General features: G+C 44.4%; 3 protein-coding genes, 1 non-coding gene and 1 pseudogene across 4 annotated transcripts in view; all 5 read left to right on the top strand.

Moving 5' to 3' along the window:
• LOC145401905 (uncharacterized) overlaps positions 1 to 1,208 on the top strand; it is a 107,618-nt gene extending 106,410 nt beyond the window's left edge. Inside the window, exons 11-12 of the mRNA XM_080274011.1 lie at positions 607 to 699; positions 1,171 to 1,208. Coding sequence (XP_080130137.1) covers positions 607 to 699; positions 1,171 to 1,208 — 131 coding nt within the window. The remainder of the gene's footprint in view (positions 1 to 606; positions 700 to 1,170) is intronic.
• On the top strand, positions 568 to 17,019 carry LOC145401903 (uncharacterized). Its single transcript, XM_080274009.1, has 4 exons — positions 568 to 699; positions 10,617 to 10,787; positions 14,445 to 15,713; positions 16,903 to 17,019. The coding sequence occupies exons 2-4, from the start codon at positions 10,620 to 10,622 to the stop codon at positions 17,017 to 17,019; spliced, it is 1,554 nt and encodes a 517-aa protein (XP_080130135.1). The 5' UTR covers positions 568 to 699; positions 10,617 to 10,619.
• LOC145401904 (protein GVQW3-like) lies at positions 1,251 to 1,958 on the top strand. Its single transcript, XM_080274010.1, has one exon. It carries the CDS (start codon positions 1,251 to 1,253, stop codon positions 1,956 to 1,958), a length of 708 nt encoding a protein of 235 aa, XP_080130136.1.
• Positions 8,000 to 8,118, top strand: LOC145402519 (5S ribosomal RNA). Its single transcript, XR_013897813.1, has one exon. It is a non-coding gene; the product is annotated as a 5S ribosomal RNA (ribosomal RNA).
• Positions 14,048 to 14,164, top strand: LOC145402436 (5S ribosomal RNA; annotated as a pseudogene).
• Positions 17,020 to 18,537: the final 1,518 nt, after the last annotated feature.

Raw genomic sequence — 18,537 nt, 5'->3', positions numbered from 1 at the left:
ACATTATTCCCTGATTATACAAACTTCTTTGCTTCCATCTTCTTCTATCCTTCTTTCCTTCCTTCTTTCCTTGTCCTTCTGCCTACGGGTGACTTTACACTCCCTCTTCTGTCTTTCATTCCTTCATTCTTTCCTCTTCCTTCTGCCTGTGGGTGACTCTACACTAAGTGACAAGCCAAATGGTTTCCTGTACACCAGGAAACCATTTACTATGCTAGGTGGTATCCATATAACCAAATTTTGGCACCTGGTGGTTCAGTGGGTAATTATTGTGCTCCAATTGGATTGAGCCGGTGAAGGCTTATATCCAAGGGATGGTTGGGGTTTATTGCTCATGTAATGCCACTCAGGGATGAGTGAGGTTGGTCACTCTCATCTTAAATGTCAGGACCAACTGCCTAGACCCGGGCTCCTACGCTTCTCATGGGGCAACGTAGGATTGGATGATGGATGGATGAATATACAAACGTGACTTGTACCTTTACAGGAACCTTATGAGGATGATGATGATGATGATGATAATGCAGTTGGCGATGATGATGAAGGTGATGATGATAAGGATGATAATGGTAGTGATGATGATGTACTGGACTTATACTTTAACAGGAAACCAGTGTAACTCCAGTGCGAGTGGAGAGTACCAAGGAGAAAACAGACAGTTCTACCCTCAGCCCATCTCCCCATCACTCCACTCCTCTGGTACTGTTTTCATTCCTTCTTCTTACCTTGACATTCCTGTTGCCCATCCTTTCATTCTGAACACATATTTTTTTAGTTTGTTCATGCTGTGTGATTGATTGTGTAATTGTTTTTTTTACTCAGTATTCCTTCAGGTGATTGAATTCAACTCAAGGAGAATCTCTTGTATGCAAGTGACTAAAACTTTCACTGTCACACCTTTACTGTGATGATGCTTTTTCTTTTCTATTCTTGCCACCACCAGATGATATTTTAAGCTCAGGATCGATCTGCCTTATTGAAAGGGTTAATATTACCATGGGCCAGGCTAGTCACCTTTCCTCAACCCTTTCCATGTGGTAATGTACAAGGTGTGTTCAAAAAGTATCCGACCTTAATTTTTCGTGTGTAAACAAATGAAGCTAGGGAGGCGTGGTTTGGTGCACGTATGTAGGCGATCCTAATGCGCATGCGTGAATTTTTTCCCACCAGCAGAAGCTGTCATTCGACGGCAGACCGCCAATGAGTGAGGAAGTGTAAGTGAGCGCCGTCGGATTTTCTTTTTTGACAAAATGACGGAAAAACTTGAACAACGCTACTGCATCAAATTTTGTGTAAAGCTTGGCGATTCGCAAGTGGAAATGATCCGCAGGATTCAACAGGTCTTCAGGAACGAAGCAATGGGCAACACACAGATAAAGGAGTGGTACAACCGCTTCAAAGATGGCCTTACATTAGTGGAGAGTGAAGCACGTTCTGGTAGGCCCTCAACATCCCGAAATGAGATCGTCATTGACCAATTGAGGACCCTGGTGATGCAGGATCGTCGAATCACGATCAGAGAACTTGCAGACGAGGTGGGCGTCAGCATTGGATCCGTTCATTCCATTATGAAGGAGGATTTGGGCTTCAGGAGAATCTCAGCGAAGTTTGTACCAAAGCTGCTAACGATTGAGCAGAAGCCACTCCTTTTGGAGATCGCACAGGACATGCTGGAGACTGTGAACAGCGATCCCAACTTCCTCAACACAGTGATCACTGGCGATGAGTCCTGGGTTTATGGGTACGACCCAGAAACCAAGTTGCAGTCATCACAATGGAAGCATCCAACATCCCCTAGGCCAAAAAAAGCAAGGCAGGTCCGCCGCAATGTCAAAGTCACGCAGACCGTCTTTTTCGACTCCAGTGGCATGGTTCATCACGAGTATGCACCACACGGCACAAGCATCACCAAGGAGTATTACCAAGAGGTTCTGCATCGCCTTCGTGATGCTGTGTGACGCAAACGGCCGGACCTGTGGGCAGCAGGCAATTGGCAGCTCCATCACGATAACACACCCACCCATTCCGCACATTTGATACAGAGTTTCCTGGTCAAACACAACACACCTGTGCTTCGTCAGGCTCCCTACTCTCCCGACATGGCTCCGTGTGACTTCTGGCTTTTCCCCAAGCTGAAAATGCCCCTCAAAGGGACCAGATTTCAGTCCAGAGAAGACATCATGTGGAATGCAACGGACCAGCTGTGTGCCATCCCAGAAGAGGCATTCCAGCGCTGCTTCTGACAGTGGCAGAACCGTTGGGAGAAGTGTGTGGCAGCCCAAGAGGACTACTTTGAAGGAGATTAGTGTAAGTTTGTTGTATCTGGATACGAGTATTTTTTATGAACAAAGGTTGGATACTTTTTGAACACACCTCGTATTTCTGTTTTATTTTTCCCACCTCTAGATAATTTTATCCAGCTTTAGGGAGTCTTCGTACTTCAAGGGTTAGGTATAGCCTTTGTAAACCTCTCCAATGCAAGAGATCTTTTTCATCCATCCATCCATCATCCAATCTTTTTCTGACCATCAGGAACATGGGGGCTGGTCAGAGTCATCATTTAAGGTAAGCGTTACCAGCCTCACTTGTGCCTGAGTGGCATTATGTGAACAGTAAACATCTACCACCCCACAGATATAAACTCTTGTAAACCCCATCCAGTTGGATTGCCTTGGCCTACTAAACCACCCAGCATCATTTGGTTGTATTGTTACCACCCAACATAGTAAATGATTTCCAGGGTTACAGGACACAGTTTGGCTTGTCATGCACTGTAGAGCTACCTGAAGGCAGCTCCACATTCAGTGAGTGGATTGTGGGAACCTTCTTCATTGTCTGGAGATAACAAGAACAAAATTAAGTGTATGTTGCCAGACGGAAGGGATTAATGCAGGTAATTGTGGTAGCCAAACCTCAGGCCCGAACACCTGGCAAGGGATTGGATGGGAAAGTTCCAGTTGGAGAAAAGGAAAGGTAGCATTAAAGTATAGGGGTATGTTAGGTATTGGTTTTTTATCGTTTTCATTTTCGTTTATAATGGTTCCAACATTATTGCATGAGTCCACCTTTGTTGCTTAATGCTGACTCTGTGTGATGTGTGATTTGTGGCAGCCTCCCTGTTTTGTCCCTTATCCCTGAGTTCACACTATGACCTCATCCCAGGTCATTTTTGGTCTGCCTCACGCACTTCCACCCTCAGCGTTCACACCTCTCACCTTCTGCGCCCGTTTGTCATCTTCCATCCTCTCTGCACGTCTGGACCACTTCAATTTAACCCTCCTCATTACAGTTCTAATACATTCAAGCCCCTTCCTGTCAACCCTTCAGTCACAGTCCTAACCTCCCAAGCCTCTCATTCATTTCTGTATGCTTGAGCCTACGAATACTCTTCCTTTACTGCCCAGGTTTCATTATCGTACAGCATTACACTCATAACATGCTGCATACAAGGACCCCCTTAACATGGAGGGAGAGTCCCCTCAGTGTCAGCATAGGCAACAGCTCCCTGACCTTACTCCAACCACTCTTTACCGTAGGGACAGAGCTAGCTCCAGTCCCACCTCCAGCATATAACATATCCCCCAAATAGCAGAGCTCCTCCACACACTCAAAATACTTTCCAGCAAGATCAATTTTTTCTCATCTCTCAATCTCTATATGCTCTCCTCAACACACTACATGCACAAGATCAGCATTATTTTGCAGCCTACCTCTAATACCTTATCTCCTTTGCGACCAGTTATCACAAACACTGCACAAGATGGAGTTATTTCCCACACCCTTGTGGCAGACTACACAAGGCCATACACCCACTGCTTTGTCAGTACTGCCATGAGCCCTAGATATCATAACTTTTGTTTTATTAGCCTTTACTTTCAAGCCCTTATGCCCCATTCCATCTCCCCACTTCCCAAATCTTTCCCTGGCCCCATTGTAATTCTCTACAGTGAACACAAAGTCATCAGCAGACAACATCTCCCATGGAAGTCCATTTCTGAAGTCACATGAGAGAGCTTCAAGCATCAAGATAAATATTAAGGGGCTCAAGACTGACCTTTGATGCCTGCCAATTTTCACGGAAAAGTAATCACTCAAATCTCCATTCCCTCTCATCTAGGTGTGAACACCCTTGTATACTGCCATAGCCACTTTAATCCGTACGCTCCGGGTGACCTGATATGCCAACGCGATTTAGGTGGATGGAGGCCGCCATGTGTCGGCATTTGCTACAAGTGCATTCCCACCATAGTTTGAACTGGCTTATGTTTGATCCCGCCACCAAAGGGGAGGGAGAGATTCCCACCAGTGCACACAAGCATGCTTCAGTCTGTCCCGTGACTTTTCCAGGTGTGGAACAATGTTTTCTGAAACCTCCTCATCCAATTCCATTCCAACATCATGCAGACCCCTTGCTTCATCTACCCCTGCCAAGCCTCTGCCCACAGATAGAGGCATACCCTGGTTAGGTAAAACCCCATCGTTAGGCAGGGTATCGTATATTGGGGTACTTTTAACATGTACTTCAATGTGGACCATTTACCAGCCTTGGGTTTCCCTCTAAACCAAGTCCAAAACCCACCCAGATGAGCCCAGAAACAGGTTTAAAGGCAATCTAAATGGCCTAACTGCTGTCAAGGAAGCTAACCCAAGCCTAACACCTGTAAATGACTCATTGAAAGCAACAAATAAAACCTGGAAATCATAAGGAATAGGTTAGAAAATGTCAAACACCTCTCATCATTTTACTTCTTGTAAGTCCATGTCTGGTCATGGTCATCATCCTTGCTTCCCCCCCCCCCCAAGGCTAGGGGACATGTGGTGCTCCTCAACAGTCAATCCTTCTCCTCAATTTCTCAAACCCTATCTCCAGGTGAGTTTCAGAGGGGGGTGGCGATGGAGTGCGATGCAATGACGCAGGCGGAGGCGAAGAAGTGCGATGTGATGACTCAGGCGGAGATGATGGGGTGTGATGCGATGGCTCAGGCGGTGGTGATGAGGTGTGATGCATTGGCTCTGGGGGTGGCGATGGAGTGCGATGCGATGATAGAGGAGGTGGTGTGGGAGACAGCTGTGATGTCCCGTGAGGTGGCAAGGGAGACCGCTGCGATGAATGATGATGTAGCGATGGAGTCAGTTGTGGTGGCTCTCGTTGTGGTGAAGGAGACAGAGACAGTGGCCGAAGTGTTTTGGGAGGTGGAGGGTTGGACAAGGAAGGCAGCGATGGAGTGGCAGAGTGCCTTAGTGTAGACACAGGTGGCACGGGAGACGGCGATCACCTGGAGGTTAGGTCCAGCACAACGGGCCAAGTAAGTCCTCGGTGGGAGGTATCCCTCGGTGTTTCTCTGCTGGTTGAAGGTTGGGGAGATTCTCTGCTGGTTGAAGGCTGGAGAGATCCTGTGCAACTTGCTGGCCTGATGGGGGCCCGCTTAAAGAAGACTGTGATTGTTGTCTGCCTGGCCACCCTCTTTTTCTCCTCTAGCATTGTCCTGTAGACTTTCATACCCTTGAGCCAATTAGCTGTGTCCCTGCTTTGTCCTGGGAGGGGGTCATGTGTTTTCATGAAGTCTATGATTTCATCCAGCTTCATTAGCACATCCTTGAGGATCTTGATGTTGAGAGCTTGGACCTCAGGCACAACCTCCTACTCCTCCTCTGCCTCCTGGTGCCCGATGGATCTCCATATTGAGGAGCTCCTCGTTGCTGAGCTCCTCCCTGTGGCTCTCAAGAACCTCCTTCATGTCATCCTCATCAACCTCCCCAAAGCCCGCCTCTTGCGACAACTCAACAATGTCCTGCCACACATGCTCGACAGGTGGAGGTTGCACGCCCTCGGAGAAGCCGGTGAAGGAGTGAACACACTCTGGCCACAGCTTCTGCCACACACCATTCAACATCACCTGGCTCACCTTGTCCCATGCCTCAGTCATATTCTCCAGGGCGTGGCGTATGTTGTACCCCCTCCAGAACTGCTGTACTGTTGTCCTGTCGTCACTATCGCGGGCCCTTACCAACTGCTTCATCGTGCAGCGGAGGTAGTAGGCCTTAAAGGCAGCGATCACCCTTTGGTCCATTGGCTGCAACAAAGATGAGGTTTTGGGGGGCAGGAACACCACCTCAATATTGATGGCCCATTCCTTCATCGCGGGCAGGTGGCTAGACGCGTTATCCACCACTAGGAGAAATCTGTTCGCCAGATTTTCACAAGACGCATCCCTCTTCAGCACACAAGAGAGGTACAAGTGGAAATAGGACAAACAGATATCTGAAGTCAACCAAGCCTTCATGTTCAACTTCTAGATAACCCCAAGGTTCTCCTTAACATACTCCACCAGGGCCCTGGGGTTCTCTGAATGGTAGACTAGGAGTGGTTTCAACTTGAGGTCGCCCTTGGCGTTTCCCTCCAGCAGCAGTGTCAGCCGGTCCTTCGAGGCCTTGAATTCTGTTGTAGACCTTTCCTTCATTGCAAGATATGTCTTGAAGGACATTCTCTTCCAAAAGAGCCCAGTCTCGTCAAAATTCAAGACCTGCTTTGCACTATAGCCACCTTCCATGATGATGCGTTTCAGCTCGTCAGGAAATGCTGCCGTCGCCACCATATCAGCACTTGCAGCCATACTGTACATCTTCACGTGGTGGAGAATTGCTCGCCTCTTAAACCGGTCAAACCACCCATGGCTGGCCTTAAAGGTCTCACTTTCATCAAGCTCACGCCTGACCTTAGCTTATCCCAGAGCGAGAGAGCCTTAGTGCAAATAATAGCCTGGCTCATGGGTGCCTTGCGCTGGTTCTGATCTTCCCCCCATGTGCGCAGCATCCGCTCCAGCTCCACCATCGCAGGCTCTCGTTGGCGGGTGACATGGTAGGCGAATAAGGTTGCAACCTCCCCAGCGGCAGCCTTAACCCAAGGCATCCTGACGACGTATGGCTTCATTCTCACGTTTTGTCACAATGACACCCAACGACGTATCCATACGTTTTGCAATTGCGAGGTCGGTTGTTTGCATATTTTTCAAATTTCGCGCATGATTTTTGGTATGTATACACAGGCAAGGTGTGGCAAGAAGGAAAATAAGGTATGGTCCTTCTGTGCTGTCTGGGGAAGGCATGAGTGGTGTGGTGGGAGTGAGAGGTGAAAGGGAAAGTGGTGTGGTGGGAGTGAGCAGTGAAAGGGAAAGTGGTGGTGGGAGGGAGGCAGTGCAAGCACGTGGTGTACGTGGGCAGCAGGCAGGTGAGAAGGAGCCACGCCCTAGCATGTCTTTCACCCCACAGTATTCCCACACTTCCTACCCACAGCTCCATGATGTGGGGAAAGGAAGGAAAGGGAAGGGAAAGGAAAAGGGAGAAGGAAGAGTAGTGCAAGTGGGGAAGGGCGCCGTTCTCCACTTCCCCAACCTCCCCCACCACACTCTCCTCCCCACCCTGACAAGGAATATCACACCTTGTTACATTACTGATACTACAGTATGTGTGCTTCCAATAATATGACGCTTACTGTAAAATTAAGGCCTGTACATATGCAGTAATATGATGCTCAATATAATAGTAAGGCCTGTAAGTACTGTATGTGATAACAATTATATAAAGTGGAAACGGGTTGTAATGTTACTGGAAAAGTATTATATAATTTGAAAAACAGAGTTTAGGCTAAGTTGAAACAACAGTCATAGCGAGCTCACTCACTACGTAAAATGACACAACTATTTTCCCAAAGTTTGACGAACATATAGCGGAAAAATCAAACCATTTGCAACACGCAGTAGTAAAGATTGGGTTTTCATTGTATTTTGCCAGGTGTTAATAATCTTTGAACAGAACTGGGAAGATAGTCTTGTCTTTCATTGTACATATGCGATAATATTACGCTAAATATAATCGGGAGGCCTGTAAATATGTGATAACAGTTCTATAAAGTGGAAACGGGTGTAATGTTAGTGGAAAAATATTATATAAATTGAAAAAGAGAACGTAAGATGAAACAACAGTCATAGTGAATTCACTCACTAACGGCCATACCACGTTGAGTACACCGCTGCCCGTCCGATCAGCGAAGTTAAGCAACGTTGGGTCTGGTTAGTACTTGGATGGGTGACCGCCTGGGAACACCAGATGCTGTTGGCATAATGTTCTCCCTATGTGTCAAGTGGGGTTGGTGGAGGATTAGTGCCCCTCCTTGTAAAACAATTAACTCTGAGCCCTTGACCACCCCGTTTGGGATACGTGGCGTCTGGCAATGAATGAATGAATTACGCTAAATATAATCGTAAGGCCTGTAAATATGTGATAACAGTTCTATAAAGTGGAAACTGGTATAATATTAGTGAAAAATTATTATGTAAGTAGAGAATATGAAATGTATGTTGAAACAGTGGTCATAGTGAACCACATGTGACTGATTTGAGCGATTTTGCTATGCTTTATCAATGGAATAGTGCTTATTTCGTCAATATTTTTGTGTGAAAACCAATATATTCTTGTACTACGTGTTATTTTGTTCCAGATTAATCAATATCTGCCAATTCTGAGTGATTTCCAATACGTACCTCAACCATAGAAAACGGGACAGCAGCTGAGCACCTTTACAGAATACGGTACCAGGTGCGCAGTGGCTTACATGTTTTGACCATTTCTAGTCTCAGGTAAGCCCTTTCTCTGTGATCTGGCATCGTTTCTCACCAGAAGCGGAGGTTTGAGCCCCCCCCCAAAAAAAAACAAATCCAAAATCTGTGGGGATTGGAGGGGGGGTCAGTGGTGGAAAATTGGCCAGGATGGGGTGGGTTAATGGCCTCCTTCTTCTGTATGATCATGGAGACAGTTGACTGGGCCATGTGGAGAGCTGAGGCGATAGAGCACGCACCTTAGCCTTTATCGTGCCGCTTAAGGATGTCCAATTTCACCTCCAGTGACACAGTCTTACATACATGCTTTGCGGGAACATCACCAACACCACCATTAGCAGGCCGCTTACCACCATGGCTAGACTTCCACTGGCACCACCACTAGCCCCACCACGTGCAGCACCCTTACCAGACATTATCTCACTTATTTGGGCCCAAAATCACACAATATTGCATTCCACACATGATTAGTATCGCTGCTCTACTCACAGCACTGCTCGAACACAGTTATGATGCACTGTGATAGCAACTTGTTTAATGTTGGTGGAGCAACACGATGCGGGCAGGTGAGCGTAAGGGAGATCCTTACTCTGAGATGGCCGGTGCAAGAAGAGCAATATAGGTGAGCACAGGGTGAGTGATGGCAATGGGGCCTGCGCGAGGGTTTCTGCACATCCTGGGAGGTGGGCGGGCTTAGCTGGCCACAGGAACATGCGCGATTCAAAATTTCGGCCCGTCGTTTGCGGGCACAATATCAGAGGGCCCATCATTAAACTGAGGCTTGCCCATTGGGTATCGGGGCCTGGTGCCATTTTTACCCCCATCGCTAAGCCAAGATATCGCAACTAGGGGTATAGTATAACGGGGTTTTACTGTACTAGGAAACAGCTCGGTGATAGGGCCATAGGGTGTTCTTTGGATGCCAGTGTGTCTAGTTTATCTAATAATGGAGAAGTTATCTTGTTGAGAGTGAAGCCGAAGTAGGGGCCGTGCGCACATGCACGAAGACATCTCACTTCAAGTGCAAAGAGTTACTCATCTTCTTCACGTCCATATTCATTGATGCGACCACCTGCACACCTGTTGATGCTGTCATTCGCAAGAAGAGTTGGTGAGTAATATGGTCTTTAATTTGTTTCCCCAGCTGCTGTACTTTCCCAGATATGAAGTTTTGAAAAAAGGCTGTTTAGGGAAAATTGCGCGTAGTGAGACAGCGACCATGCTGTAATCACCTGGCGTCTAGGGGTCAACTAGCCACTCCTCAATCCCAAGCTTTCTCATTGCCCACTTCACCACCTCCTTAGGAACTCTGTAAAAGGCCATCTCCAAATCAACAAAAATAAAGTACAGCTCCCTTGTCTTTCCTATATATTTTTTCTCAAGCTGTTGGACAGTAAATATTGCATCAGTGGTCCCTTTGCCTGGCGTAAACCCAAACTGCATTTCATCATTGTTCACTTTTTCCCTTATCATGCCATCCAGGACTTTCTCCATCTGGTCCAAAAGTTTTATGTCTGTCATTTCCTCTTTCCAGGATATTACCCTACCCGTGATACACATTTACAATCACACTCTTCAGCCAGTCACCTGGAACAACAGAGTCATGTATAATCAGACTGATCCAGTCAGTAACTAAACCCATTCCTGTATCTCTTGAGGCTTTCAACATTTCAGTAGTCAACCTAGACACACCCACCGCCTTTCCTAACTGCATTCTGCCAGCTGTCTTGCTCACAGCAGCAGCATCATGACACCTTACATACAGTATACAGTACAATACTCTTATTGATATGGGGGGAGGGTGCTTGTATAGTTAAGTTCATGTTATATGTTAAGTCATTTGTTCCCGAAATACTGTAATACTGTACTGTATTTTACAGTTTTTCCATACAACGTGCTGTAAATTGGGGAAACTGACAAATCAGGTAATAGGTAGAAATGCAACTTTAATTGGCATAGATTTTTGTATGTAAAGTAAGACAGTACCTGTGTGTCCTCCAGGTGATGCGCAGTGAGAGAGAAGGGGTGGGATCAGAGAGGTCAGAGCTGGTGTCACCAAGTCCCCACAGTGATCCCCATAATGACTGCTCCTGGACCAACACCACCACCACCAACGAGTCACTGGACACACCTGGACTCAGCCAGGACAGCACTCACCCAAATGACATCCAGGTCAGAAACAGTATGGTTGGTTGGGTGGGGGTTAAAGGAGGGCCAGGTGGGATTGGGTTAGGTATAGGGTTGTATGTCTTAATCCCTTCATTCTGACGAAGTACTACCTTATACTGTATTTAGACTTGCCGTGTCTCCTCCCCATGTGTACAGTATTTACCTAGTTGTGATATACAGGAAATGATGTACGCTCATGGGGTCCCATCTCTGTGTCTCAACAAGTCAAACTTTGCTTTAAATTCGTTAAAGGTTTTTGACTAGACATTCTCTTTGTCCAGACTATTCCACAGGTCAATTCATTTGTGTGGAAAACTGTATTTCTTGATATCCTTCAAGCAACTTGTCTTTTTTTATTCCTTTCCACATCCTCTTGTTGCTCCCCCATCCCATACAAACAGATCTTCTCTTAATTTTGTCTACTCCCATCATCTGAACAGTGCAATCATGTCACCCCTCTCTTTCCTTCCTCCTAGGGAAAGCAGACCCAGTTTTTCTAGTCTTTCCTTATACGATAGAGCTGTCAGGTTAGGGACCATCTTGGTTGAAGTTCTTCGTATTCTCTCAATCTTGTTTATATCTTTCTTTCTATGTAGAGACCACACTACTGCTGAATATTCCAACATGGGGTGGATCATAGCCACTATCAGTTTTCCTTCATCTCCTCATCCATGTAATGAAATGCCACTCTTATGTTTGTCAAGAGCTTATACGTCTCTTTGTCAATATTACTGATGTGTTTTTTAGGTGACAAATTATACTGTACCAACACTTTCTGGTCAGTTCCTTTCCCATCTAATAATTCTGTGATGACCTCATGATACTTTAACCCATTTCCAGTATTTTCCATTTTTTTGCATTCAGTTTCATTTCCCACATCTGGCTCTAGTCATAAATCCTGTCTAGATCTTCCTGCAGCATTTAACAGTCCTCATCAACGTATATTCTCCTCATGATTCTTGCATTGTCTGCAGACAGACTTGCATAACTGTTCATTCCGTCCACCATATCGCTTACATAAATCAGGAACATTACGGGCGCTAGCACCTAGCCCTGTGCGACATCACTTGTTACTTCTCTCCACCCTGACATCTCATCCTGTATTATGTACTGAGATGATATTGTTACATGGAGAGAATGGATAATAATAGAGTGGTCTATCTATCTATCTATTGCCAGACGCCTCAATCCCGTTTGGGGTGGCCACAAACAAATCGCCTCCAAGTCGCCCTGTCCCCCGCCATTTCACTGCCCTGCTCCCAACTCACACCCCCCTCTCTCATATACCTCTCCACCCCATCCCTTCATCTCATCCTCGGCCTCCCCCTCCCTCCCTCCACCTCACTCACATACACTCTCTTCGTCAGTCTTTCACCCTCCATCCTCTCCACATGGCCAAACCACCTCAGTGTGTTCCTCATAACGCTCCCTATCACATCCACATCAACACCACAACGTTCCTTTATATCCTCATCCGTCAGCCTATCTCTCCACGTGACTCCACAGGCTCCTCTTAAATAACTCATTTCCACTGCTCTCACTCTTGACTTGTGTCCTTCCAACAACGTCCAAGCTTCACTTCCGTACGTTAGAGTTGGTATCACAATACTGTCATGTAGTAACTTTTTCACTTCCATGCTCACTTCCCTGTTTCTTATCACTGCTTTCAAAGAACCTGCAACCTTTCTTCCCTGCTGTACCCTTTCAAGCACTTCACCCTCCAAACCTCCATCTTTACTCATCACACTACCCAAGTACTTAAACGTACTCACATTTTCCAATTCCTCACCATCCAACCTCGCTGTACATTCACTGACTTCACCTCTCTCAAAGACCATCACTTTACTCTTCCCTACATTCACCTTCAGATTCCGTTTCTTACACACTCTCCCAAACTCATCCACCAAGCCTTGCAGCTCCCCTTCGTCTTCACTCAACAACACAGTATCATCTGCATACAACAGTACAGGGAGTTTCCAAACATCATCCTCTCTCACCAGGGCCACTCCAACATCCACTACCCTACCTTGTACCTCTTTTATTACTCCATCCATGTACAGATTGAATAACCACGGAGACATGACACATCCCTGTTTCAACCCAACTTTCAAAGAGAAAAATTCACATGATCAGGGATTTGGCATCCCTTTTTAACGTGACAGTGTCCGGATTAACTCTGTCGGATATGTTTATGTGAAGCTACAGAACGTGGTGAATGTTTTTGGTGTATTAGATAGAGCCAGGATTCCAGGGGCTTGAGTGGTGAGTGAATGGAATAGAGTGGTAAAAAAGATATATCTTAGCGAATTTGAAGGAGGGAGGAGGAGAGGTAGACCAAGGAGAAGGTGGAGGGATATGGTGGATGAGTGTGTGAGGAAAAGAGGTATGGAAGTTGGTGAGGCTAGGAGACTGACAGAAAATCGAGCTGGCAGGATGAATATGGAGAATCTCATGATTAGGGATTTGGCATCCCTTTTTAACATGACAGTGTCCTGATTAACTCTGTCGGATATGTTTATGTGAAGCTACAGAACGTGGTGAATGTTTTTGGTGTATTAGATAGAGCCAGGATTCCAGGGGCTTGAATGGTGAGTGAATGGAATCATGGCCCATTGGATTGGGCAAATTTGGGCTGTCTGGACGTTGCTACTCCTCATCCTGCCTTGGAATGGGAAAAGAGGTCCAGATGATGATGATGATGAATATATACATGTAGATATATATTTATTAGTGGTAGGTGGGGGCGCTCACCATACATTCACTCCATGTAGTGCTGCTCTCATGTGACTTCCCTTTCCTCTCTTCCTTCCTCTTTTTCATCCCTTCCTCTTCTGTCTTTCTTAACTTCATTCTTTTCTTGTCCTTCTGTTTACAGGTGACTCTACATTGAATGACAAGCCAAACGGTTTCTGGGACACAAGGAAACCATTCACAATGCAGGGTGGTAACCATATAACAACATTATGGTGGCTGGAGGTTTAGTGGATATTTAAGGAGCTCCAATTGGATTGATGCAGATTTATCTTGAAGGGGTGGTTGGGGTTTATTGCTAATGTAATACCACTCAGAGATGAGTGAGGCTGGTCACTCTCACCTTAAATGTCAGGACCATCTTGCCTAGCCCCAGGCTTCTATGCTCCATGTGGGGCAACACAAGATTAGATGATGAATGAGTGAATTATATATATATATATATATATATATATATATATATATAGGTATATATATATATATATATATATATATATATATATATATATATATATAATATATACCATGTTGAGTACACCGCTTCCCATCCGATCAGCGAAGTTAAGCAACGTTGGGTCTGGTTAGTACTTGGATGGGTGACCGCCTGGGAACACCAGATGCTGTTGGCATCCCTACGTGTAAAGTGGGGTTGGTGGAGGATTAGTGCCCCTCCCTGTAAAACAATTAACTCTAAGCCCTTGGCCACCCCGTTTGGGATACATGGCATCTGGCAATGAATGAAAAAAAAAATGAATATATATATCCATCCATCCATCATCCAATCCTACATTGCCCCATGAGGAGCGTAGGAGCCCAGGGCAAGGCAGTTGGTCCTGACATTTAAGATGAGAGTGAATATATATATATTACTGATTGTAATAAATTCTGCTTAATATTTTCTTTGTTTAGAACATGAATGATTCAACTATAGAGCAGTTTTGCAAGAACTCTGACCATACTGGCAAGAAGAATGAAGAGACGGGCGAAAGAGGAAAGAAGAAGATGATGAAAGACAAAGAGGCTGGGAGAGAGAATAAAGAAGAGGAAAGAAAGATGGTTGGAAAAGGAGACATCAAAAAGGAAGAGATGACTGAAAAAAATTATGAGAGAAAGAAGAAAGATGAGGAAGAGAAAATGACTAAAACAGATGATGAAAGAAAGAAGAAAGAAGAAGAAGAGATGATTGAAAAAGAGGATAGCAGAGTGGAATTTGAAGAGAAAGAGAAAATGTACTTTGAGGAGGAGGATGTTGAGGAAGTGATGGAAGAAGAAGAAGAGCTGGAAGAGGAAGAGGAGTTTGATGATGCAGAGGAATATTATGATGAAGAGAGTGAGGATGCAGATGAGGTGATGGTTGATGCAGAGGATATAGGAGGTGATAATATCTCTGTAAGTGTCAAGGCTTTGAAAATGGAAGGTGCACAAGATGTTACGGTGTTGGAGGAGAGAAAAGAGGTTGATGTGGTGTTAGATAATGGGGGAAAAATTGATCAAGTGTCAGAAGAGGCATCAGGAGAGGGAAAGAATGTTGAGACAATGTTAGGAGAGTTGCCAGGAAAGCAAAATAAGATTGATGTTCTGGATGATGGCAACAAGATTAATATAGTTTCAGAAAAGGTGTTAATAAAAGGAAAAAATGTTGATATAGTGTCAAAAGAAGTTTTGGGTGATGGAGAGAGGTGTGATATATCCTCAGAAAGCTCAGAGGCAGACACAGAAATGGTACCAAAGAATGAAGACAGGTCAGTAGGTGAACAAGATCGAAAGAAAGAGGGAGATGCCGTGGAAACTTCAGGACTGAAGTTGAAAATGGCCTTCGAAAGTTGCAAGGGCCAGAATCCCAACTCAGGTGTCCCAAGTGCAGGAAAGATGGAAGGGGACACAGACGTGGAAATCAAAGAGGTGTGTGATAATAAACGAGATGGTAAAGTGGAAAATAGTATTTCCGGTAGAGTGGGTGATACAGATGAAACCAAAGATGAGCCAGAAGATAAAGATAGTAGGAATCTGGGAGAAGTAAAAGAGGGCAAGGTAGGAAGTATAGAGAGAAATGTGGATGATGTAGGGGAGAAAAGCAAGAATGGGAGACAGGTAAAAGAAAGCAAGAGTTGCAGTACACAGAAGATTGTAGATGAAGGAGAGGAGAATGAGAGCAAGACAGAAAGAGGGAATGGAGAGGTTAGTAACAAAGATGGCAGGGATGTTGAAAATGAAGGAGAGAATGCTGGGGGAAGGCTTAAGAAGAAAAGAAACTCCCTCACTCTAATCACCCACCTACCCCTAGTCCCCAGCATCACTGCCTCACCTCCCACCACTGAAAAGCTTGTGCCCAGCTTGGAGTGGAGTGAGGCACAGGAATCTTAGGATCGTATTCTGGAGGGCAGTGTAGCGCCTGTTTCTCACTATTTTATTGTGCTAATTAAACCATGATATTCTCTTTTTATGTTAATCAGATGTTTTGGCTATTAATTTATTTTGTGAATGTAATGTACAGGAGGAGGAAATTGTGTAAGAGGTTTGCCCCCCAAAACAACTTCGTAAATCGCACATCAACTAGCTGGTGTAGCTTGATCACAATGGGAGCACTGAGTAACAGTGACTTTTAGCTTTAGTTTAACACTTTCCTCGTCATGCCACATCACTTAGTCATTGAGGCACATGTGCTTGAGTGAACGTGTATTTGGTGCATTTGGCGATTTGTTGCAGGTTGAACATGAAGGATCTTAAAGAGCAGCCTGTTTGCATGAAATTGTTTCAAATTGGGAAGAACTTATATGGAGACTTTTCAGATGTTGCAACAGGTTTACGGGGAGGATTGTTTGAGCTGTATACATTGTCACAAGTGGTTGCAGTGCCTCAGTTGGGAAGAATATCCACTGAAGATGATCCCAAATCAGGATGGCTTTCCATAACAAGAGATGATGATCACCTTGAGAAAGTGCATGCTGTGATTCATGAATATTGTCTCCTGACTGTCCATGAAGTTTTTAAAGAAGTAGGCATCTGTAAAAGTTTGTGCCATGTGATTTTAACCAAAAAATTGAAGATGCCTCGTGTTGCCACAAAATTTGAAATTTGTGTCGCGTCTGCTGACAGACGAGCAAACAGAGAACCATGTCACACTGAGTCAGGAGTTATTTCATTGATCAGATGCTAATGAAAATTTTGTGGAAAATGTCACAACAGGTGATAAAACCTGGGTGCATGGCTACGGTGTTGAAACAAAAAGACAATTGTCGCAGTGGGTTGGAAGATCATCACCAAAGGGGGGGGGGAGGCACGTCAGAGCTGCTCAGATATGAAGGTGATGTTGATTGTCTATTTCTATTGTAAGTCCATTGTTCATGAGTTTGTTCCATTTGGTCAGACAGTCAGTAAAGAGTTTTTACTTGAACGTCCTGAACGTCCTGAAGTGTTTGAGGGAAGCTGTGCGAAGGAAGAGACCCAAGGAATGGACAAACAAAACCTGGATGCTGCATCATGACAACGCACTTGCTCATGCATTGCTCCTTATCCATGTATTATCCCCCAGCCATCCTACTCTCCAGATTTGTCCACTTCAGAATTTTTTTCTTTTTTAATCCACCCTGAAAGGTTGCTGATTTCAAATGATATAAGAGGTAGAAGTTTCGCCAAGTACACAAAACACATGTTCACTCAGAATGCGTGTACCTCAGTGACTAAGTGAAATGGCATGGTGTGGCTACTGGTAGGCTAAAGCTCAAAGTTGCTACTACACAGTGCTTCCATCATGACCATGCTACACTGGCTAGTTGGTGTGCTATTTAGAAAATTCAGTTTCTTTTTGGACAAACCTTGTAATATGCAAAATAATCACTGGTTAAGAATTGCTAAGCCTCCTGTGCCAATAGGATATGGCAGTTACAGTAGTTGTATATGCACACAAAGTATCGGAAAAAATAGTATATTAATCTTACTCTTGGTATTTATTGAGCATCATGAGTAGTAGCATTTCATCCGTTACATTAAGTCCTCATTTTATGGTAAATCAAAGCACCATTTAGAGGTAGGAGCCTTTATTTACTGGTGTGCAACATTTCTCCCTATTCTGGGTTTCTTCAGACATGGCGAAATGTTCCACACCAGAAAATAATGGCCCTCACCTCTGGATGGTGCTGTGATTGACCAGTTTGTCAGGCATACTAGCCACATCAGTTTATGTTACCTTTATTTAGGCCCCTTTTGCACACAGGGTATCTCAGACCTGATGTACTAACTTTAGGTGATTCGTGGCCTAACTTTAAGAGGAAAAAATCAGCATGGGACCAATTGTTAACTGATACAGGGCTATATTTACTGATAGCTCTGTGAATAAATTATGAGGAAGACCATTTAGTCTGCAAGGTCAAGAACAAATGTAGCTCCAAAATGGTTGAGACTTGAACCCATTTAGATATAGATTTTTTTTTTTTTTTTTTTTTTTTTTTTTTTTTTTTACACAAAACTGACCAAGGGTTTAAAGTTAGTTCATTAAGTGCTGGGATACACTGTATAATATTATTAATGTCATAAAATGTATGCAGGTGGTCTGTTTCATTGCAGGAAAATGTATAATTTCTATTTTAAAATATAATGACTTGGTATATTCTGAAATACACCACCACATCACTTTTGTACTGTCCACCCATAACCAGTCCAGAGGTTCAGTACCCTTCTGTCAACCCATCATTTGAACAAGATAATGATAACAATCACTGGGTACTTGCTGCAACTTGCAACATAGTATTCACATGGAAAAGAATTATCACAGAGATGATATGGAATTTAGTTTGATGAAACTCACTTTATTTCAAGGAATGTGATCACCAGGAGTAGTTGGAAAATTAATAGTCTTTGTTGGACAGTAGTCTCACTCATCTGTCTTTTAACCACTAAGTTTAATTTTCTGTGTCATGTATTTTATAAAGAAAACAATCTATACAGTAATATCCATGTCCTAAGACATTACTGCAAGAGTTTAACATACTGCGAATAGATAACT

This window comes from Coenobita brevimanus, chromosome 57 (assembly GCF_032717465.1).
Source record: "Coenobita brevimanus isolate Jiangsu-jjx chromosome 57, ASM3271746v2, whole genome shotgun sequence".
NCBI classification, from domain to species: Eukaryota; Metazoa; Arthropoda; class Malacostraca; order Decapoda; family Coenobitidae; genus Coenobita; species Coenobita brevimanus.
The sequence above is the reverse complement of the archived record's forward strand: the minus strand, read 5'-3'. Positions and strand labels throughout refer to the sequence as shown.